A 22,230-nucleotide genomic window follows, 5' to 3' on the forward strand; every position below is an offset into this window, starting at 1 on the left:
AAGGTCCAGACCATAGCGGCACTATTAACCCACTTTACACATGAATCTGAGGTCCATGGTGCCGAGAGGTCGAGAGGCTTCCCAAGGTTACACAGCTAGTAAATGACAGAGCAGTGACCCACGCATGCTGGCTCCAGACCTCCCTCCTCCTGGCTGCAGCAGGGCAGGGTCTACAATGCACTGTCCCTTAGAGTAAACAAAGTTCTAACAAAACTGGGAGATTTGACTTAAAATTGGGAACATTCTCTGAGGATTGGCAGAAAATTGCTGTTTGATTTCGGTGGCAAAACAGTTCTCTCTGGCGTAGCTGAGTGGCCAAACCTAATCATTTCCTTGCTATTGGGCCATTTGGGGTACATGGGGTTGGGCTGTTAAATAGCAGCAGTGCCCTGTGTAAAATTACCTTATTTAGGTTATTTTTATCTCCTGTTAGAGGATTTCTTTGTACTTCATCTCCAAGGGTAGGTTTTCAGCATGTGACCTCCTCCCTGGTTGTTTCCAGAAAGCCTGAATCCCATCTCTGTCACCACCGCCCCTTCAGTATGGGATTGTGGCTCCGCTGGGTTAAACAGGTGTAGAATTACCTAAGAGTTGTTGGGTATTTGCAATGGTTCCCAGTGAACATTCTTCCAGGAGGTGGCTCCCTGAGCCCCTTTTTGGATGCTGGCTTACCTCTATTCTGTTGGAATCTCAACCTTTGCATTAAAATGAGAATCCTTTGTGTAGTCAGGCTTATAGCATGCCAGGTCCTGTCCTGAGTGCCTTACAAACACTTAACACATTTACACTCACCTGTGGTCCCTGTTTCTAGAACTCATCCTGCTGAGAAGGGTCTTGGGCCCACCCTTTGAAAAGTGCTATCCAAAACTGAGCTCGGCCTCACCTCCAAGTGAACAAATGGCCACTTGTTCAGAGTCCGCAGGTCCTTTTATTACTTATCATGTGGGCTCTGGATACTAGCCTTATGCCTTCTGTTGATTCTGTACATACTTTGGACAAAAACATTTTGTTAGATTTATGGCATACTTCTCTGTTTCAAATGGCTTCCTTTTTTTCTGTTACAAAGTGGCATTTTTGCTTATTTAACTTTTATATGATTTGAACCCAGCTGGGCTACTGAAACGGTTAGCCTCCAGAGCACTCTGGAAGCGCACCTGTTCCTTCTCTTTCCTGTGGGAAGACTGGGGCTCAGTACAGGACAGCTGATGGTCCCCAGCTGAATGTCATTACATACAAGCAGGACAAGAAGTCATCCTGCATTTGTAGCCAGGCCTCTTTGGAAGAGCTCCCCTGTCCAGGACACCACAGACATTTTGTGACAGGCAAAGAGCACATAGAGGCTGAGAACCTCTGCCCTGCAGAGGCTCAGGGAACAGAGGACTGCAATTGGGCTCTGACAAGCCTGGGTCTGGCTGGGAACCCTGGGCCTCTAAACTTGTTGGAGAATCTTTTAACAACAGTCCTACATGGGCCCCACTTATACATATGCAGTTTGCCACAGTTTGGGGTCTCAGGCCAGGCAAAGGTTTTGGGGATACATCCCCCAAGGCCCTTGCCTATCAATCTGTACTATTAATCCTAAGAGTCACTTTGTCCCAGCAGCTCCTACTTAGTGCCAGGCAGAGTAAATCTCCTCTGTGGCTGCCTGCATGCTGCCCAGACCTGTGGTGAGCTGTCAGCACTGTGTGGTTTTCTTCTGAGCTCAGGACCCGCACACTTCTCACTTGCTTTCTTTCCCTTCCTGTGGTCTATGAGAAGCCCCCACTTTTTTCCTTAGAGCAACTCACGTGCCTATACGAGCTGGTTAGAGGCATCACAGAAACTGTAAATCTGCTGACAAATGTGAAAGACAGTAGGGAGTGGTGGGGACTGGAGTCAAACACAGCACTGCCATCCCATGTGTTGGGCCAGCCATGCTGAGTTCTGCCTTGGAGGAAGCCAAGATTCCTGTTTCTAGATATTTAGTTTGCTTTTTGAAAGTCAGAATGGTTGAGGTGTGTGTCATTAAATTCATCAATTTTAAGTCTGCAGCTCAATGAATTTTGACAAACATGTCTATCTGTGTAACCACCACTAGTTATGACATAGAACATTAGGTTTTTCAAAAGAGAAGCTGTGAGTCCTGACTTTTATGTAAAATTTATTAAAATACTGGCAAGTAGTTTTTTAAAAACTGAATGGCTCTGATGAGCGACAAAGCAGGTGGGACACAGCTGGTGGGATGCCAGTTTGCAACCTCAGCCTTGGGGAAACAGAATCCCAAAAGTCTCGTTGCCATGTCCCTCCCCTGTGGAAAGGAGCATTGTCCTGGGGACCTACCTGAAGAGGGCAAGGGAAGGAGGAGGGTGCTCCGGTGGCCCCAGCCCTGCTGCAAACACACTCCCACAGCTTCCCTTGCTTGCTCGGCCAGGCCAAGGCGAACCTGGACAAAAGCAAGCAGACGCTGGAGAAGGAGAACGCAGAACTGGCTGGAGAGCTGCGGGTCCTGGGCCAGGCGAAGCAGGAGGTGGAGCACAAGAAGAAGAAGCTGGAGGTGCAGCTGCAGGATCTGCAGTCCAAGTGCAGTGATGGGGAGCGGGTCCGGGTCGAGCTCAACGACAAAGTCCACAAGCTACAGGTGAGGAGCAGCACAACACCCTCCCGGGACTTCCTGCTCTCCTGGAGGAGGACCCTCAACACCAAGTGAGGTCCTGCAGGCCACCACACAGGGAGCTGCTTCCAGTTACATGCTTCCTTGCTCAGCTTAATCTTTTCAAAACCATCATCCACTGAAAATATTTAATGAGCACATGCCATATGCAGGCACTGTGCTTAATTCTGAGATGCAACAGCAGAGACAGACATTATCCCAGGAGAACTCTAGGGTTGGGGAGACATTAACCACTCGTGGATGTAAAATTACACAGGAAGGGGAGGCAGTCTGTACTATAGCTACAGCTACAAGGAGCCCCATCTCAGGAGAGGGTTCAGAAAAGGCTTTACTTGGGAGGACTAATCTTGGGGGGCCAACTTAAGTTGGCCAGGCAGAGGGGACAGTGCAAATGTCTAGTGTAAGTGAGACAATCTGGAATCAAGTAAGCCAAGAGAGCTGGAGTGCTGAGTTGGAAGGAGAAACATGTACAGGCTGAGACTAGAGAGGTGAACTGTGGCCAGATACTGCAAGGCCTTCAAGGCCCCATTAGCTGTTTGCTTGGTTTTGCTCTGCCAAGCAAACATCTAAGGGTTTTAAACTGACGAATGACATAATGTGTTCATCTTTGGTCTTCAGCTTTGAAGACACATTTGGTCTAAATTTTCATTCATGGGAAATGGCCAGAAGTTTGATCAACATTTAATGTGCCTATAGCTTGGTGTAGGGGAAGATTATGATTTTTTTCCCCCACATACAGTGGAGTGTAGGGATTTTGCTCCCCTTCGATAAGCCATGTCCTGAAGAGCAGACAAGGTCTGCTGAAGGTCATTTACATCCTCCATGGAAACGGAAGAGAAGGGTAGCAGGCTGATATCCTCAGAGAACCTGGTTGGAAACACCAGGGACGGGAGTAGAAGCAGAGGGTCCCTCAGTGTGTGAACTTTCAGACTTGTCTCATCTTTGCCAACTTTGCTAGGGAGCCAGAATCCAGTTAGTGGGATCAGGGTCCAGTCAATACAGTTCTTGGGCCAGGAAACCCAGCTGGTCTGATGGGTTCCTCTGAGAGCCACAGAGTTCCTGATACCACATGGACATTTTCTCAATCTCTGGGTCTCATAAGTCCTATCCAATGAGACACATGATGTGTTTTGAGTAAAAAGGGCTCCTCTTGCTTACTGAGGATCTTGTTCTAGAAGTTTTGACTAACTGGTGTCTTGGCACCCTCAGAACGAAGTGGAGAGCGTCACAATCATGCTCAACGAGGCGGAGGGCAAGGCCATCAAACTGGGCAAGGATGTGGCGTCCCTTGGGTCCCAGCTCCAGGACACTCAGGTGAGTGTGGTACCGTATCAGCTAGATGGATCTGGGGTGGGACCTTCTTCTGGGTGCGACCTTCCTCCGTGTCTACCCTTCGTAGGAGCTGCTTCAAGAAGAAACGCGGCAAAAGCTAAATGTGTCCACCAAGCTGCGCCAGCTGGAGGATGAGAGGAACAGCCTGCAGGACCAACTGGATGAGGAGATGGAGGCTAAGCAGAACCTGGAGCGCCACATCTCCACCCTCAATATCCAGGTACCTGCATGCGTCTGCTTAGGTCATGCATCTTCCTCTTCTGGGGCTAGAGTTTTGTTTGTGGTTGAGCAGTGGTGCATATTGCTTGGCTCACCAGCACCTCTGCTGTCTGATTTCTTCAATGAGAAGAAGGGTCTGGTGGGCAAAGGCTAGGATTTGCTTACAGCCCTCTTCTTACCCGATCCTGGCCACTGCTTTCAGCTCTCCGACTCGAAAAAGAAACTACAGGACTTGACGAGCACTGTAGAAGCCATGGAGGAAGGGAAGAAGAGATTCCAGAAGGAAATTGAGGGCCTTACCCAGCAATATGAGGAGAAGGCAGCTGCTTATGACAAACTGGAAAAGACCAAGAACAGACTTCAGCAAGAGCTGGATGACCTGGTTGTTGATTTGGATAATCAGCGGCAACTGGTGTCCAACCTGGAGAAGAAGCAGAAGAAGTTTGATCAGGTAGGGATGGGAGTGTGCTCTGCTCGGTCCTCAGACAATGGGGCCTCAATACTGTATGGCCCCAGGGGTGGCAGCTGGGCATCTGCATCCCATGCCCATGTTGCTGGAAGCCGTAAAGGCTGTCAAGATCAGATCACATGAGAGCTGCTAGACCAGAGTGAGGACATTGGTAGAAGCCTTGATGACAATAACTAGTCTAGGTACAAGTACCATGAGGGACATTTGCAAACATAGTGATATCTTAGTTTCCAGCCCTGATAAAGAGTGAGGCTCACTTATTTTATTCACTCGATGAGTATTCATGGAACACCTATTGAGTGTCTCAAATAATTCAAAGTTTATGGTCTTTCCTACCTACAACTTTCCCCTAACATCTCATTGGGTGAAATTTCACAACAACATGGAAAGCATACAGTGGACACCTGTAGTGCCACCACCTAGGTTCAGCCACTAACATTTTACTGTTATTCATTTATCACATATGAATTCTGTCAGTCATGGTTTTTTTGTCTTTTGAGTACATTTTTCTCTTTGGGTTATATATTTTTCCCTTAACACCCCAGCACTGCTTGTTAATTTGAATTCATTAAAAAAATGCTTCTTTTGTGGTAAAATTTACATATGATAAAATGCACAAATCTTAAAGGTATGCTCAGAGTTCTGATAAATGTATACAACTGCATACTCCAAGACGTAAATATTAACTTGTAATGGCTATCACCCATTTAGTTCATAAGTGATTCTGAGTTTTTCTCAAAATCAAGTTTAGATTGTATCACGAGGTCAAAGGCACAAGCACAGGCACAGGCGCAGGTGGCTTTCAGCTCCCCCTGGCCTCTGCTTGCTGGGCTCCAAACACCTTAATTCTCCCCTTTCCTGATAGTCTCCCTCCTTTGTCTGTCAGCTTCTCCCCATTGCTTCACTATCCATGGAGGTCTGACCTTGCTTTTATTCCTACACATATCACATTGAGTTTTTGTATTGACTGTGCTGCTTCGGAGGTTCCTGTTACTGACAGGTCTTTGCCAAAGCCTGCAAGTCTGGTTTTGGGTCCTGCAATCTAGAACACACTGTCTAGCTCTCTAAAAACAAGATGAACTTCAGGATGAAATGTTCTCTGAGGTGCTTTTCAAGCAGAGGGAGAGGTGTTTGCAGGTCCATCCATACTCATCCATACTCCCCATTTGCCTACCTCATGTGGCTCAGAGGCATTTTAGGAGAGCTACTTGTGTCCATGAGTCAACCAAAAACTGCTGACTTTGAGTAGGACTCAGTGTCATTTCACCCTTAGCAACAGGATGTTCTGGGTTCTAACATCACCAGCATGATCCAAAAGTGAGAAAGGGAGATGACCTCAATGACTTCTGGAAGCATCTAAAATACTTCCAGCTGCACCAGGGTACTTGCTTTTTTCACATGTCTGCAGTTGAGACCAAGCCTTGGATCTGCAGGGGCACTGCTAAAAACCTTGTGTTATGTTGCAGTTGTTAGCCGAGGAGAAGAACATCTCTTCCAAATACGCAGATGAGAGGGACCGAGCTGAGGCAGAAGCCAGGGAGAAGGAAACAAAGGCCTTGTCCCTGGCCAGGGCTCTCGAAGAGGCCCTAGAAGCCAAAGAGGAGCTCGAGAGGACGAACAAAATGCTCAAAGCTGAGATGGAAGACCTGGTCAGCTCAAAGGACGATGTGGGCAAGAACGTAAGTGCCCTGCTGCTTTCTGCTCAGCAGCCAGCTCTGTACAGGGGATCAGCCTGAGAGGCAGGCTCAGTCGCATTCCTACTGAGCTGTCCCCCAACAGGAAGACAGGTCTTGTGGCTGGGGCAGGTGTGGGAGGGGCTGCATCTGAGCTCTCAAGGGCCATCTCAGTCCCTGGTTGTCCATCGTGTTGGACACCCAAGACCATTTCTCTGTCCTGGCAGCTACTCCTCTGGCTTTGGCCTCACTTCAGTAAAAACCCTGCCTGCTCTGCCTGCCAGGTGCATGAGCTGGAGAAGTCCAAGCGGGCCCTAGAGACCCAGATGGAGGAGATGAAAACGCAGCTGGAAGAGCTGGAGGATGAGCTGCAGGCCACCGAAGATGCCAAACTGCGGCTGGAGGTCAACATGCAGGCACTCAAGGGCCAGTTTGAGCGGGATCTCCAAGCCAGGGACGAGCAGAATGAGGAAAAGAGGCGGCAGCTGCAGAGGCAGGTAAACACTTGGGGAAGGCAGGAGAGAGGAGGTGGGAGGCCCACTCCTTTCTCCACCACTGCGTATGGGCTCCATGAAGGCTGTATGCTCATGGCCACCTGGAGGACAAATCCACACACTGACAGTTGGGTTGGGAAGGACCGTGAATGCCTGGGAGCAGGGTCACAGCCTCCAAAGGGTACCAGGCAGCACACATCTCTTCCTCACTCAGCTTCATGAGTATGAGACGGAACTGGAGGATGAGCGAAAGCAGCGTGCCCTGGCAACAGCAGCCAAGAAGAAGCTGGAAGGGGACCTGAAAGACCTGGAACTTCAGGCTGACTCAGCTATCAAGGGGAGGGAGGAAGCCATCAAGCAACTTCGAAAACTGCAGGTAGGTGACACCCTGAGTTCAGGGCTCTGGTGGAGGGGAGAGGATCACTCCCCAAGGTCAGGTAAGCCAGTGTACAAGGCTCAAAGAAGCAGGCCTGCCTCTGTTGTGGGTGCCAGTTGTCATGTGACTTTCCACCACCACGTAACTTTGGGTGACTATTTCCTGAGTGGGATACTGCAGTCAGGAATGTGGCCACTACGTTCAGATCACACTAGGAGCTCAACTTCTTAGGTCTGCTATGCCCTTGCAGCATGGTGACCCCAACCACAGAGACAGGGCAGAGCCACACACCAGGCACCTCTCTGGTTAACAGAAGTGCTGAGGGCCAGGCATGCAGAGGTAAGTCTGCCATTAGAACCAAGTCGAGTAAGGACATTTTGGTTTGTTCTTCCACTGATTCTCTCAGGCTCAGATGAAGGACTTCCAGAGAGAGCTGGAAGATGCTCGTGCCTCCAGAGACGAGATCTTTGCCACTGCCAAAGAGAATGAGAAGAAAGCCAAGAGTCTGGAGGCTGACCTCATGCAGCTCCAGGAGGTAAAGGCTTCCTCCTGCTGGGACAGCCTGCTGGGGCACAGACCTGTATATCCAAATTTCCTCCCCTCAGTCAAGATCCCAGATGGGCGGGCCCACATCTCTCCTCAGATGTATGTGGGAGGCTCCCTGAGCAGAAATTTGTATTTCAAGGTGCTACAGAGCCCGTGGAGGGTTAGGTGACAGGAGCAGGTGGCTTCTTGGGTGGGGCTGGGGCCATCCCCAGCAGATGAGAGCTTTCCTACCTGCTGCTTCTGCAGGATCTCGCAGCAGCTGAGAGGGCGCGCAAGCAGGCTGACCTGGAGAAGGAGGAACTGGCTGAGGAACTGGCCAGCAGCTTGTCGGGAAGGTATAGGGTGCAGAGCATGGGGAACACAGCTCATAGGAGTGCCCTGGACCCCTTCTAATGCTGAGGATGACCAAGTACTCTGAGCTTCAATGGGACAGACCCATGGTGGCGGATGGGTTTTTCCTTGGATTTTCCATGACCTTATTTGGGCTATGGCCAGTTTTGTTCATTTTGAATGAGTAATGTGGTGGGCCCAGGAGAGAAGAGTTGGTCTTGTTCCCAGTCCTGCCTTTGCTGACACAGGCCCAGGTACAAGTCCTGGCGCCCCACTTTCTAACCAGCAATCTTGGACTAGTGTCTTAACCTTCTGTGAGCCTCAGTTTCCCCAGTTAGAGGTAAAAGGGCAACAACAAGGCATAACTCCTCCAGCAAGAGGCACTTCTAAGCCAGGGCAAGGGTACCGGGCCCCATGATATCTGTCTCCTCAGGAACACACTGCAAGATGAGAAGCGCCGCCTGGAGGCCCGAATCGCCCAGCTGGAGGAGGAGCTGGAGGAAGAACAGGGCAACATGGAGGCCATGAGTGACCGCGTCCGCAAGGCCACGCAGCAGGTGTGTGACACCCTGAGCTCAAGGTGAGAGCAGATGGGGAGGACAGCTCTCTGAGCTAGGTAAGTCAGCATGGAAGGCTCCCAGAAGCAAGGGGCAGGGGTCAGGTCAGGTGACAGTTTTCTATTTTTTCTACCCCTATTTAGCTTCCGGTGGCTGTTTCCTCCTCTAAGTGGGGCACCATTGGCAGGCATGTGAACGCTGCACTCAGGTCACACATGGGGATACAAGACCACAGCAGGACAAGACCACAATAGCCATGGTCCCTGTACCAGAGGAGCACATTGCCTTGGCTCTGTCCTGAAACAGGGTCTCCGTCCCAAGTCCTGCACTGCTTTAGTGACATACATCACAAGCCTTCCGTGTGCCAGTCCAGCACAGGGGTGCAGAGAGTGAAACCTGACAATAGAATCCTAGGCCCTTCCTCCCTGCCTCTAGTAGTGTCTTGCCTGCCTCTTCAAGACACCCTGCACCAGCCCACACAGTCATCTTCATTGGCCAGCACTTGTCTGGCTCTTTCCACAAGATGATGTGTATCTGAAGAAGGGCACTGGCATTCCCCTTTCACTGCTCCTTCTCTAGTCCTAAGCATTGGCCACATCAGTGAGCCCTCAGGGGCACTGCCCACTGAAAATATTACAGAGGGTCTGCCGTAATGCATGTGAGGTCAGTTGTGTGAGGTGAAGCCTTTACAGTCTAGGACAGACACAGGTCAGCCCATTACTCAGCCTCAGTGGCAGGGGACACTTTTGGAAGAGGTGGCTCCTGAGCTGAGTTTTAGGCTTCCCAGGAGTTGGTTGCATAAAGTAGAGAGAGGATGGTATGTACCTGGGCTCAAGGACTCATGTGGGGACCAACCTACACTGGAGATGGCAGGTGAAGGGCTATGGCCTCCAGACACTGCCCTGGCTCCTGTGCTTTCCACCTCATGGCTTGCATGCTTACCTCACAGGCTGAGCAGCTCAGCAATGAGCTGGCGACGGAGCGCAGCACGGCCCAGAAGAATGAGAGTGCACGGCAGCAGCTGGAAAGGCAGAACAAGGAGCTCCGCAGCAAGCTGCAGGAGATGGAGGGAGCAGTGAAGTCCAAGTTCAAGTCTACCATTGCAGCGCTAGAGGCTAAGATTGCACAGTTGGAGGAACAGGTTGAGCAGGAGGCCAGGTATAGGAAAGCCAGAGTCCCTCCCCATCCCTCAGGTTGCTTGCTGGGGAACAGAGGGGGGCACTGGGAAAGCTGGGTAACCTGAGTGTCAGTTCTGCCTTGTAAAAATATAAGTTTAGAGGTGTTTACACTGCAGGTTTGTGGTGGGGAAAGGATGGAGACACAGAAAGGGCTGCGTGCCTGGCCTAGAGCAGGCACTGTACATGCAGCTGCCCTTAGCACTGTAGTGGGCCCAGGAGCACATGAGGGTGTTACTAACCTCCATCTACAGGGACTTCCTACCAGCAGGTATACAGGAGTCCCAACAGCAAACCACTCAGCCCACAAACACAGCAAGGCACCTCGTGTTAACATGTTACAGGTCAACCCAGGCACAAGGTCACAGCACACTGATGACCAAGTATTCTGACCTCTTTAGGGTAGCAGCTTTATTGATAATTCACATACTTGGCTATGGATTGATTGAGTGTACAGTTCAATGGTTTCTAGTATATTTGCAGACATGTGAAATGATAACCCACAGTTAATTTTAGGATGTTTTATCACCTCAAGAAACTTCCGTGCCCTTTAGCCATGAGCCCTCTGGGGTTTTCCCATCACCCACAGGTACAGGGAATCCTATGCCATGTGGCCTTTTGTAATATGTGGCGTCTTCCTTGTAGTAAGGTATTTCCCGGGCTTGTCCAGGTTGTAGTACACCTTGGCAATCTCACTGCCTTTCATAGTCAAATACTATCCTTCCATCTGGCTATTTCTTTTTTTGTCTTTCTGCTTTTTATCGGTACCAGGGATTGAACTCACGACTGCCTGCTTGCAAGGCAGGCACTTATGCTGCTGAGCTAAATCCCCAGCCCCCATCTGGCTATTTCTTAGCCTGAGTCTTAATTTGCAAGAAAAAGTGCTCGCAAAGGGTGCCTTGCTGTGCCTGGTGACACACTGCAAAGGGAGCAGCTCCCTCTGAAACTACCTCCCTTTCCTCACCCTGTGCAGAGAAAAACAAGCAGCTGCCAAGACACTGAAGCAGAAGGACAAGAAGCTAAAGGAAGCCTTGCTGCAGGTGGAGGATGAGCGCAAGATGGCTGAACAGTACAAAGAGCAGGTAGGCTGGTGACCACCTTCCCTGCCCCACACCCCCGAGGCAGTCCCCACCCTCTGCTCTCTACAGACCCTCTGCCCTCTCCTTGCCAGGCGGAGAAGGGAAATGCCAGAGTCAAGCAGCTCAAAAGGCAGCTGGAGGAGGCAGAGGAGGAATCCCAGCGCATCAACGCCAACCGCAGGAAGCTGCAGCGGGAGCTGGATGAAGCCACTGAGAGCAATGAGGCCATGGGCCGCGAGGTGACGGCGCTCAAGAGCAAGCTCAGGTGAGGGTGAGCTGGGAGCACCAGAGCTTCGCTGGCCTGTCATGCCTGCTCCACACCCACAGACCACTGCCTACGAATTGGGCCCCAGAGCTCTGGCCTCCTCCCAGGGTTTCTTTCTGTTCTAGCACTAGTGTGGTGCCCCAAGTGGGTCAGGATCAGACCTGGCTGCAGTCTCTGGGCTCACCTTCCATCTCCTTTAACAGCTGTCTCCTCCGCTCTGCATGTGGGGAAGCACCCAGACTCCTAAAACCTTTTCCTCATTGCATTCTCCACAAATACAAGCCCCTTTTCAGAACATTGTCTGCTTCTTTTTTCTAGACCTCGGCTTCTCATTCTCAGCATTACTGACTTTTGGGGCCAGACATTCCCCTGCTGAGGGGCTATCTTGTGCATGGCAGGGTCTTTAGCACTCCCCAGCTGGGAATGGGACAACCCAAACCATCTCCTGAGGACCTAGATGTACCTTGGGGCACCACAGCCTTGAGACTGTCCTTACTGAGTGAGCTGTTGCCTACCTCACCCCTGAGGCCTGAGAATGGAAGGCCCCCTCCTGCTGCTCAGACAGCTTCCTGCTCAACCCTCTGCCCTACTTGGTTCCCTGAAGATTTTGGGTCTAGACCACCAGTTCTTGTGATTTCAGCATCCTGGGGCCTTCAGCCTCTGGTTCCTTGAACTTCTGTATGATCTCCCTCAGACATGACTAGTGACCTCAAAGCCCTGTGATTCCACCATCAAGCACCTTGCCATCCACAGCCACTTTTCTCTGGCTTTTTCTTCCTGGGACTTTTACCTCACTGATGTTCTCTTTCACAGCCCCCAACGACCCCAGACCCAGCTTCAGGCCCAGGGCCACCCATATAATCACTGGTTTCTCACATTCCACCAGCACTTGGGTCCCCCCTAATGCTTTGCTGGACTCACTTGGTTGAAACACAGGCCAAGCTAAACCTTCATGTACTGCACAGCACAAAGGGGCACTAGAAAAGCAGACCACCCACACCATGCCCACCCCCTAATGCCTAGCAGGCCTCACCCCACGGCCTCCTTCTTACGGTCTCTGTGTACCTATTATCCCCACCTCTCTTGGATGATGCTCTTAGTTCCTGTTTAACTGAAAACCAGAACTGATCAGGAAATTCTTCCCACTTCCCCATCCACCCCTGTCCTGACATCTGTGCTCATTTCCTGTCCTTGCCAGCACCTATGTCAGCTACTGCCCTCTTAATTTGAGCTCTCATCTGAGCTCAGGTGGCTACTCAGAGTCCCCTTTGCTCCTTTGGCACATTTCCCTCTACTGAGTTACTCCATCAGCTAGAAATACTTCTTACCCCACTTCCCTGGCACCCACCCTTCCACCAACTCCAGGAGTTGGCACACACTGCCTACCACCCACCACCTAAGGCCTTGCCCCAGGATGGCTGCATCCACTCCTCACCCACAGCAGTGGGGTTGACAGGTAAAGCCAGATAGTCCAGTGTCCATCTTCCCTGGGTTTCCCAGCCCCACCCCTCATCCCTGGCCGCCCTCCCCGCTTGCTGGCTATCTCCATTTCAAAACCCACCAACCACTGGCCACTATCTTGCTTCTCTCTCTCTACTCCCTCGGTGACCGCAGTCAAGTCTTGCGGCTTTAGGATTCCATCTGCAGTGAATAATTATCTTCCAGCTGACATCCTTTCAGGCCCACAGCTGCAGCTGACCTTCCCACCTGGATATCCAGAGGCAGCTCACCACTCCCATGCCCCAGACCCCAGTCACAGCGCTTCACCCCCTCCCCCAGCTCAGACTGGAGCGATAAACGGCTGTGAACATGCACTGTAAACCTCTGGTCATTCTGTTTTCCTCCCTCCTCCCTTGGGCTCCACATCTAATCTGTTGGAAAAACTGCTCAACTATCTTTAAAAATAATGCACTTCAAGAATTCAATTTCTTGCCACCTGGGTCTGAGGCACCATCTTTCCTCATCCTGATGATCTTCACAGCCTCTTCACGGGCCTGTGGCTTCCACCTGGCCTCTTACAATCTGTAGTCAACATAGTCCCAAGAGGGATTCTATGTAATGCTTCCTCTACTCAGAGCCAAAGCTATGTCTTCATGATGTTTGATCTCTGTTCACTGCCTTGAAACTTACCCTCTGACTTCATATACTGCTTCACTGTAGCTGCACTGATGCCCACTCTGCCAATATGTTCTTCCACCAGCTCTCTGCAGAGGGCTCCCTCTTTCCCTCCCTTTGTCCTTACGGGAAAGTCACACAGTCTAAAATGTCTATGCTCATTCCTGGATTCCCACTCCCCTTTACTACTTAAGCCACGTCACCTACTGACTATTTTATCTCACATCTGCCTCCCTCTTAGCCTGCAATTCCCATGAGCACAGAAGGTTGTGTGCGTTCATCCCCCTTGTATAGGACAGCACTGGACACACACAAAACCTTCAGTTACTAAGCATAGTGGATATGTGTCTTGCTTCATTGTCACATCACCTTTGTCGTTTGCCTTGATCCCTTAATGCCTGCCAAGACTTTATCTTTCAAATATTTAATCATAATTCACCCACTTACAAATAAAACTTACCTCTCCTATTATTTTTAAACCCAACACATCTACAGGTTACAACGCAGTTAAATACTACAGTGATGTTAAAGCAATGTTGGGTTCTAGCTACTATACTGTAGCCAAACTGAGGACTAAAACTGGCTTCTCAGTTTGAAAGGGAGCAACTAACTGTACACCCCAGCATCAGACAGACACTCTGATGGCATCTCACTTGGAAAGGGAGCACCTTTCTCACAGGCAGTTCATTCATCTGGTGACATGCCCTGCAGCCAGCACCTGGGGAACCAACTCCAGCCCTTGGGAACTTCACAACAGCTAGGGAGAAGCCAAGACCTTTAAGAGGAGTGCCTGGTTCGGGTGTCAAGGCTGTGAGGAGGAGCCCCTGTTCCCTTCATGATGGAAGGAAACAAGAACCAACTTCTCAGGGGACAATAGGAGCTGAGTTGCAGCTCCCAGGGTTGAGAGGTCAGGGAGACCCCCAGAATGCACTCTGCAGGCAACTGGAGGCGCCAGTGTTCCTGGTGATAGGGTACAGCCACCCCAGCTATGTACCCATGCTGTGTCTGCTCCCTTTTCTCAAGCTCAGTGGTTCTTAGCCTATGCTGAACATCCCTGTGGTACCCTTAGTCCAGACAGGCCAGGACGCACATGTGTGGCAGAGGCTGAAGAGTGTCACAGATCCCCAGCTTTTGGTCTTCTGGGTGTACTATGCCATAAAATTGGGTATCAGAGCTTTGGTGAGACCAGTATACCCAGCCAGCTCCTCAGAAAACAACTTTCCCAGGAATCCAGTTTTATCTACCACACAAACCTCAACCCAAGCCCTCACTGAGTCCCATCCATGTCCCATCATTTGCCGTTTGGCTACTTGGCTCCAATCCAGGCTGCAAAAGCTACTTTCACATTAGAGGCACCAAAGCTAGCAAAGACCAGGTAGTAATCAGGCTTGATGCCACACAAGTCCTCTGCCCAGGGTGGCCAGGTCCCAGGCTGGTCTCCCACACTATCTTACTTCCTAAATAGGTATGCAGTGACAGTCTTTATAGGTTTCAAACAACTTCTGAGGGACATCAGTTTCTTTTGTGGTTAAAAACGCTGCTTCTCCCTGAGGTGCCAGCCTCTCCCAATGCTCTGGTGCCCTCAAGGGTTTCACTGCACGGTTGACTTAAAGTATCTGTCATTTAATTGAAGCCAATGCCTTTAATGATGAGAGATGTACTTAACCTGGCTCCTTCTGGTCTGCTGATGCTAACCACCCGGGACTCTCTCTCTATTTCAGAGGGGCCCCCCCACAGGAAACCTCGCAATGACCCACCAGGTATCATGCCTCTGGCTTCGCAGCTCCTATGTGTCGCGCTGTTTCCTTTCTGCCCAGCGCCCTCCACCCATCCCCTCCCTTATTTAGTCTTTGCAAATGTCTGTGAGATTCCTATAAAACCTGAAAAGATGGGTATCTTGGATAAAACTGTCTTTTCAAAACAAACACAAAGGTGAAAAGCCGATCTCCTCTCCTGAGCCATTTCCCTTCCCTCTCTGGGTGGTGCCTAGCCGGTGATGTGGCATGGACCTTGGCCTTATTGTCACACTTGAATGAGATTTTTACGCGTAGCATCACTTAATTTTTCTTACCTGTGTGTTGAGAGTCACCCAGGCTAAGAACACTCAGCAACAATATCCCCCCCACTGTATGGCAAACACTTCCTGAATACGACAGTCCACACCCTGGGCACATCCCTGAGAATGGACGTGGCTTTCATTGGGCATGTTCTGGGTCACGAATCAGGAATAACAACACAGGTTCAGGTGACCACAGCCAGAAATTTTTCTTCTCACAGTTAGACTGTCATGCATGATCTACAAAAGACATGAACTCTCACTGCCATGCTCAGATGCTGGGGCTTCATGTGGCTGGAGCACAGTTTGGCTACTTGCTGTTTTCTTTGCATGAGGGTGGGAACTGGTTGCCACCAAGCCAGGTACAATCTGCAGTCTTTTTTAGAGACCTCACGGCATGCATGTGTTCAAGGACTGGGGAGTAGATGCCCAGTTCCTAGGGAAACACATGGGACCCCCCTCCAGAGAACACAGAGGCCTCTACTTCTCTGGGACTTTTACAACTTTTTCACATAGTAAAGTTAGCCAATGGGCCCCAGGAGTTCTGTCACCCCACTGAGAGGTCAAACAAATTCTTGCTTGTATCCATCTTCTCTTTTGGAGAATCTCAGCTCTGCTATTGCTACCAAATACTTAAAGCTGGGTGAGGTCTTGCAAACAGTGTTGTGTAGATTGCGTGGGATAGGGTGGATGAGTCTTTGGACATTAGGATGTCTCAGAGGGTGGCAGCTTCTAGAGCTGGATTCAGTGCAGGAATCAAGTCCCTTCAAGGAGCTGGGGCTGAGTTTGGAAGTCTCATCTGTCAACGATGCTTGTTCTCCAGGATCAGACTCCAAGAGAATCTGCAGTCTCTTACTTCCCAAAACAGAGGTAGTCAGTGCCAAGCTTTATCTAGCATTTGAAGCTAGTTCTTCCAATAAAGACACATGAACTAGAAGGGACTGCCTCGCAGAAGCCAGTCAAGCAGAGAGCTCACTGACCCAGGGCACAGGCTACTTCTGAGGTCAAGGGACAAACTGATCCCTTAACTCTTCTGATTAGCAAATGCTGGCTTTTCTTCAAAGTAAAGAAGCGTGCTTGAGCCCTAAAGCACAATTAGGTCCAGTTTCCAGCTCCAGGCTGGCCTATGGGACCTGGTCCTGGAGGCCAGCAGCACCAGGGCAAGGATGTAGGTGTGGGGCAATGGTCCACATGGTCGTGATGCTCATTTCTCGGCCCTGACCTTTGGGACCTTCTCTGCAACCCAGTGAAAAAGGGAAGACAGGCAGTGGCAGAAAAGTCACTGCTAGAGGTGGGGACAGTTGATTCTCTCATCTGGTGGGGTGTCTAGAAATGTCCCTTTAAAGCTTGAATTGGAATTGGCCATGACTTTAAGTATTTATTCCTGATCGCTGTACCTTGCGAAGCCCAAAAGGCTCACACGGGGATTCTTCTCAGCGATCATGAATCTCTGAGCCTTGCTTATGCCGCCATCTCACCTGTCTGGATTGTTTCTTTGGACTAAAGAAGGGGTCAGTGGTGTGGACTCACCTTTGTGGCTTCTCCATCCAGCCTGTGTGTGGTGAGCTGGGCACTTATGTTGCCGGAAGTCTGCTTTCTTCTTAATGTCCTAAAGTGAGTTGAGACCTGCCCTCTGCTCAGGCTAACCAGGGCCATCATTGGTTGTAACACCATCATTAGTTGCAGTCGTTGAAAATACACTTAAGCATGTCTATTGAACAGCAAAGATTTTAATTACAAGTGAGTCTGATTTCCCCATCTGTCCACCCCTCACTTCAGATGATCTGCTAGATGACAACCAGCAGAAGGCATGTGGCCGTCCCAGAAGAGATGAGCAGTCATAGGGGCAGAGAAAGGCTGAGCTAACACTGACCTTGAATAACATGTATAACTCATTCTTCCAACAAAGATCTATTGAGCACCTATTTTTATGCCATGCACAGTGCATACCAAAGGGAGAAAAAAAACCCAATCAACAGCGACCAACTTTGACCAAGAAGCCTCAGAACAGTCCTTCTGTATCCATCGCCTCTGTCCCTCTCAATGGTGCCCTTGTCCATTTTCCAGCCTTCCAATTATAAACCTCAACCCTCCCCATTTTTTTCTGACAGCAAGAACACAGCACGCTTGCTCTCCTGAATAAAAATATGGGTGTGCACTACCCCTACCTTTACACTCTTGTCTCTTATTCCAGACTCCCAAGGCCATAACAGACCAGAAGTAATCAAGTGACCAAGCCAGAGTGTGTGTGGGGATGGTGCTGGGGATTAAACTTTAGACCTTGCACATGATAGGCAAGCATTCTACCACCAAGCTACACACGCAGCCTCAGGCTTTGCTTTTTTTTTTAACATGTTGCCTGCAGCTTGAACCCGTAGTGGTACATACACAAGTATCCCATCGGGCAGCTTGTACCCCTGGTGGTACAAATGAATCTAGTCACTTTTATTGGTCTTTTTACTAATAAAAAGGTACCTAAGAGACAGTCATGCGTATACTATGTGCACTGGTGGTTCAAGCTGCCCAGCAGCAAAACACAAATTATGACCCCATCGTGAAAGTATTAAAGTTGATAATCCTGCCTTTAAAAACCCACGCATTCCCCCATCTCTACTGATTAAACATAACCAACCATACCTTAAGATGGGCCAGGATTTGTTGCCTTGAACTTGACTAGCTGTGTCTTATTTGTGTTGAATGTGTTTGTGTTTGGCCTTTGCCCCTTATAGAAATCTATTCCAACCTCAACAGAGATTCCTTTACTAAACAGTCACATGTTTTCTTATTTAAACCAACAGGCGAGGAAACGAGACCTCGACCTCATTTGTTCCTTCCAGAAGGTCTGGAGGAGGAAGAAGAGTTATTGAAAATGCAGATGGTTCTGAAGAGGAAATGGACGCTCGTGATGCGGACTTCAACGGAACCAAAGCCAGTGAATAAACTCCCTAAAGTTTTACATCACAACAGGGAAAAAAACAAAACAAAAATCAACAAAACCCAGCAGGTTTTTACTTATCATTGTCCAAATCCATTCTCAAATTCCAGATCTCACTGCCACCCCTCAGAATGACTATAAAAGGACTGCCCTGCGTGTGAATTTCAATGTTTAGGTGGTACCAGAAGAAAGAATCCCAGGAAATAGGCAGCCTCGCATCCTGCTGAGTTTTCAAGAAAACAGCCACAGTAACCAGTCAGCAGCAACTTCATTTACATGAAGGGAGAGTTTCCAAAAATGGGTGCCACCAGCCCTGCTCGCCAACAGTGCATTCCCTACCATGCAGCCCCCATCCACTTCTTGAGTGAGACCCTGGTTTGAGAATTCTCTTCCCCTCTCCTGGCTGCCACACCTGAGACACACACAGTTCACCCAGACCAAGTGCCTTCTGTAGTCACGTGAATTACAAAGGAAACGCTGCTCTAAGGGCTAAGAGCAGGGATGCCGCACTGTCTTCTATGCACCCTGATTGTACTTAGGGACACCGTCACTAATAAAAGGTTATAAATCACCAGCACGTGGTTGGCTTTCTTTTGGACTGCTTTCTTCAGAGCAAAAGAAAAGTGGAACAGGACATTCCCATCGAATCCTCACAGTGACCCCACGAAGTCAGGGTTGTTACTTTAGATGTGGAGAAACCGAGGCCTAGGGGAGTGATATAAATTGCCTAAGATCCCATGGCTGGCATAAAAAAGAGCGGATATGAAGAGCGGTGTTGTGGTATAATCCCAGCACTCAGGAGGCTGAGGCAGGAGGGCTGATTGCTGGGAGGTTGAGGCCAGCCTGGGTTATAAAGTGAGTTAAGTCCAGGCTAAACTGCATAGCGGGACACTGTCTCAAAAAGACAAAAAATAAATAAATAAAGTGTAGCTGTCTGAGGGGGCTTCTCCAGCTAAGATGCAGGCAGCTAGAGGATCAAGGAGTGAGATGTGTGGTGGCAAGGCACTGCGTCTGTCTTTGAATCTGACAGGGGAACCCATCTTTATCAACCAAATCCACTTGGCATATATTGACTGAGCACCCCTAACCCAAAAATCCAAAATGCTCCAAGACTCAAACCCTACTGACCACCAATAAGATACCATAATTGGAAAATTTCAACCTGACTTCATGTGACAAGTCATAGTCAAAACACAGATACTCTAGAATTACTGTTTACTTCATTATGTGGGTCAGGCATACATGAAACATAAATGAACTGTGTGTTTAGACCTCGGTCACAATCCCAAGTCATCATATTATACATATGCTAACGTTTAAAAAAATCCAAAAAACTGTTCTGGTTCCAAGTATTTTGGGTAAAGAATACTCAATCTGTAATATGATGAATATAAGATTTTTATTTTGTAAATCAAAACATAAGATGCATTGTATAAAGGCCAGACAGTAAATATTTCAGCATTTGCAAGCTACATTTAATCTGTCACACATTTTTTCCCCCTCATACTGAGGATTGAATCTAGGGCCTTTATACAGACCTACACACCAATCCCTTTTTTATTTTGAGACAGGGTCTTGTTAAATCACCCAAGCTGGGCTTGAATTTGTGATCCTTTTGACTTGGTCTCCCAGAGTGCTGATATTACAGACGCGTGACACCAAGCCCAGTTCATCATTATTTTTTTTCGACAAGGCTTAAAAACATAAAGAAACCATTCTTAGCATAAGGTCCTTTAAGAGCAACCAAGAGGGCCTCTCCTTGTCTAGTTCCAAGCCTTTGGACAGACAGGCCCTGCAAAGCTTCTATTTGATGCCAACTATTCTGCATACCCACTCAGGCAAAACTGATGAGAACACAGCAAACATAGAAACAAGAGGCTCAACTGCATGACCAAATGCTGCTATACCTTGAATGGTGGGCGAACATCCTGAAACCTTTCCAAAAAGCTGACTTGAACAGAAATTTTAAAAATGGGTATTCTATATGTGTGTGGTTTTATTTTTTTAAAAAAGTTAATTTTTCACCCCCACATGAGCGAACACAGAAGTACACGCACGTCAAGCCACATGTACTGACCATACCACAAACCAGCCAAGCACAAGTTTTTCTTGATTTTATTGTTCTTTAAAAAAAAAATAAAAGGTCATCTTTTACCACATGGGTTAGAACATGTTAGCTGATAAACCCAGCCCACAGCTGACTTCTCTGCCAAACTTCAGCTGTGCTTAGAAAATTCTATTTTCAATTCAAGGCCTAGCTCCACTGGTTCTTCCAGAAAATAACTTAGTAAAAAGTGAAGACCATTAGGCTGCACTCCTGGTCCTGAAATGCGGGGCTCCTTCCGCTGGTGTCTGAAAGCAGAGGCAGCAGAGCAGGACCAGCAGGGATGAGCAGGCGACATGTGGGGAGCACTGAGGGTGCTGTGCTTGTCTCTCCTTTCAGGAACACGCTTCCAACAACAGCTGTTGTTTTCATCGCATTTGAAGGTCAGCCCGGTTATTTCAAGATGGCTTTGAATGTAGTCCTCCTTTTAGGGGCTGCATTATCGAGTCCGCTCTACCTCAAGCACCCACAGGGTCCTGATGCAGATGTCACCCCCAAGCCAGAGCAGGGAACTTAGGGAAATTAAGGGCTGAGCCTTACCTTCAGAGGACAGGACTCCCCATTGATGGTGACTGACTTGAAAATGACTCCAAAACTCAGACATACCTCTAAGTAACATCACAAGAAGCACGTTAAAAAGTCAGAGGTACATTATCAGTTTTAAAAAGGCACGTGTTTCCCCTTCACGGCTCCACGATGTGGTTTCTGTACACTTTAAAGTACCGAGAGTCTGTTCTGTAAGGTAGCTCCAGAAACAAGGAGCCAGGAGGTGAGCACAAGAAGGCTTGGGTTCCTCTCAGGAAGAGACTGGACACTAAAAACAACCCTCAAGGACATCAGGACTCTTGGATAGCCAATGATGGACAGCTTTGTCATCCACACTTATAACCTCCTAGAGGACTTGTCACTGTCTCTGTGATGCAGATACCAAAGAGGAGACAAAGAACTACCAGACATCATTTCAACAGGGACACCACCAGGACCATAGCTAATAGCCTCTGTCAGCAGCAAGGGTCCCACAGCACAAAGCAAATTATAGTGACTGCTGGCTCTTATTTCTCAAACTAATTTAAAAAAAAAAAAATCCTAGTGTAAAGAGAGGAGAAAAGGTAAGGACCCTGGCTAGATAGGGCTCCAGCTCGAATGGGTTCCTAAAGCAACAGCTTGACAACCCCCTGGGCAGACAGCAGCGGCAGCGCTGGCGAGGATGGCTGTGAGGGTGGCTTCCCAAATTCCAGGCGTTTTCCCAACCTTCAGACAGAGCAAACCAAGTTTAGCTGACGGGACAGCAGGGACAAACCGGCTAGCACCAGGGCCCACAGGGTTCTAAGAGTGAGGAGCGGGGTCTCCCAGGGCCTCAGTTTTCTCTCCTGTGAAATGAAGAAAAGGACACTGGCTATCTGGCTCTCCGATTCCCAAGTGTGCACAAAATGCCCCATCTCAGAAGAAGAACCTCTAAAAACATCTGCTTCTTACTCATCAAAAAAAAAAAGTGTATATGTATTTACACTGAGAGGGGAACAGTGCAAGGAATCAAACCCAGGGCCTTTTGTCTACAGAGCCCTAGTCCCTAAATTTAAAATTTCAAAAATAAAAATTAAATTAGATTAAATCTAAAGTTCTGGAACTACATGTTATGGAAAAGTCATTCATAGTTTCCTACCATGCATCTGCCATAGGCCCACAGATTTAGGCAGCCTGGTCTCCAGATAGAAAGGGGTCCTTCCCACAGAACTCCAGAATGTGGATAGGGCCCTGGTTTTCTTTCAACAAGAAAATAAACTCATTAAAGATCAGATCTGCATCTGATCTAGGTGACTAGTTGGAAATAAGGAATATTTCAGGAATATAGTCT

The 22,230-nt window shown here is 48.8% G+C and overlaps 2 protein-coding genes across 8 annotated transcripts in view; one reads left to right on the forward strand and one right to left on the reverse strand.

The window, feature by feature from the left end:
• Positions 1 to 18,845, forward strand: part of Myh11 (myosin heavy chain 11) — a 109,597-nt gene extending 90,752 nt beyond the window's left edge. For 3 of the 5 annotated variants that reach the window (XM_003477792.4, XM_013141689.2, XM_013141688.3), the window contains 14 exons: positions 2,411 to 2,617; positions 3,860 to 3,964; positions 4,050 to 4,202; positions 4,404 to 4,652; positions 6,137 to 6,349; positions 6,628 to 6,840; positions 7,052 to 7,213; positions 7,620 to 7,748; positions 8,006 to 8,094; positions 8,523 to 8,646; positions 9,596 to 9,804; positions 10,795 to 10,903; positions 10,993 to 11,165; positions 18,135 to 18,845. In XM_003477792.4, coding sequence (XP_003477840.1) covers positions 2,411 to 2,617; positions 3,860 to 3,964; positions 4,050 to 4,202; positions 4,404 to 4,652; positions 6,137 to 6,349; positions 6,628 to 6,840; positions 7,052 to 7,213; positions 7,620 to 7,748; positions 8,006 to 8,094; positions 8,523 to 8,646; positions 9,596 to 9,804; positions 10,795 to 10,903; positions 10,993 to 11,165; positions 18,135 to 18,276 — 2,277 coding nt within the window. In that variant the 3' untranslated portion in view covers positions 18,277 to 18,845. Of the gene's footprint in view, positions 1 to 2,410; positions 2,618 to 3,859; positions 3,965 to 4,049; positions 4,203 to 4,403; positions 4,653 to 6,136; positions 6,350 to 6,627; positions 6,841 to 7,051; positions 7,214 to 7,619; positions 7,749 to 8,005; positions 8,095 to 8,522; positions 8,647 to 9,595; positions 9,805 to 10,794; positions 10,904 to 10,992; positions 11,166 to 15,001; positions 15,041 to 18,134 lie in introns of all 5 variants that reach the window. The other 2 variants (XM_013141690.2, XM_013141691.2) reach the window with 1 other exon arrangement.
• A 1,525-nt stretch (positions 18,846 to 20,370) lies between these two features.
• The window catches only part of Nde1 (nudE neurodevelopment protein 1), a 31,296-nt gene continuing 29,436 nt past the window's right edge, over positions 20,371 to 22,230 (reverse strand). For 2 of the 3 annotated variants that reach the window (XM_003477793.5, XM_013141692.3), the window contains exon 9: positions 20,371 to 21,626. In XM_003477793.5, the coding sequence (XP_003477841.1) occupies positions 21,527 to 21,626 (100 nt within the window). In that variant the 3' untranslated portion in view covers positions 20,371 to 21,526. Of the gene's footprint in view, positions 21,746 to 22,230 lie in introns of all 3 variants that reach the window. The other variant, XM_005007515.4, reaches the window with a different exon arrangement.

The sequence above is a fragment of the Cavia porcellus genome, unplaced genomic scaffold (genome assembly GCF_034190915.1).
Source record: "Cavia porcellus strain 051 isolate PalLab524CR breed Dunkin Hartley unplaced genomic scaffold, mCavPor4.1 scaffold_16, whole genome shotgun sequence".
Lineage (NCBI taxonomy): Eukaryota > Metazoa > Chordata > Mammalia > Rodentia > Caviidae > Cavia > Cavia porcellus.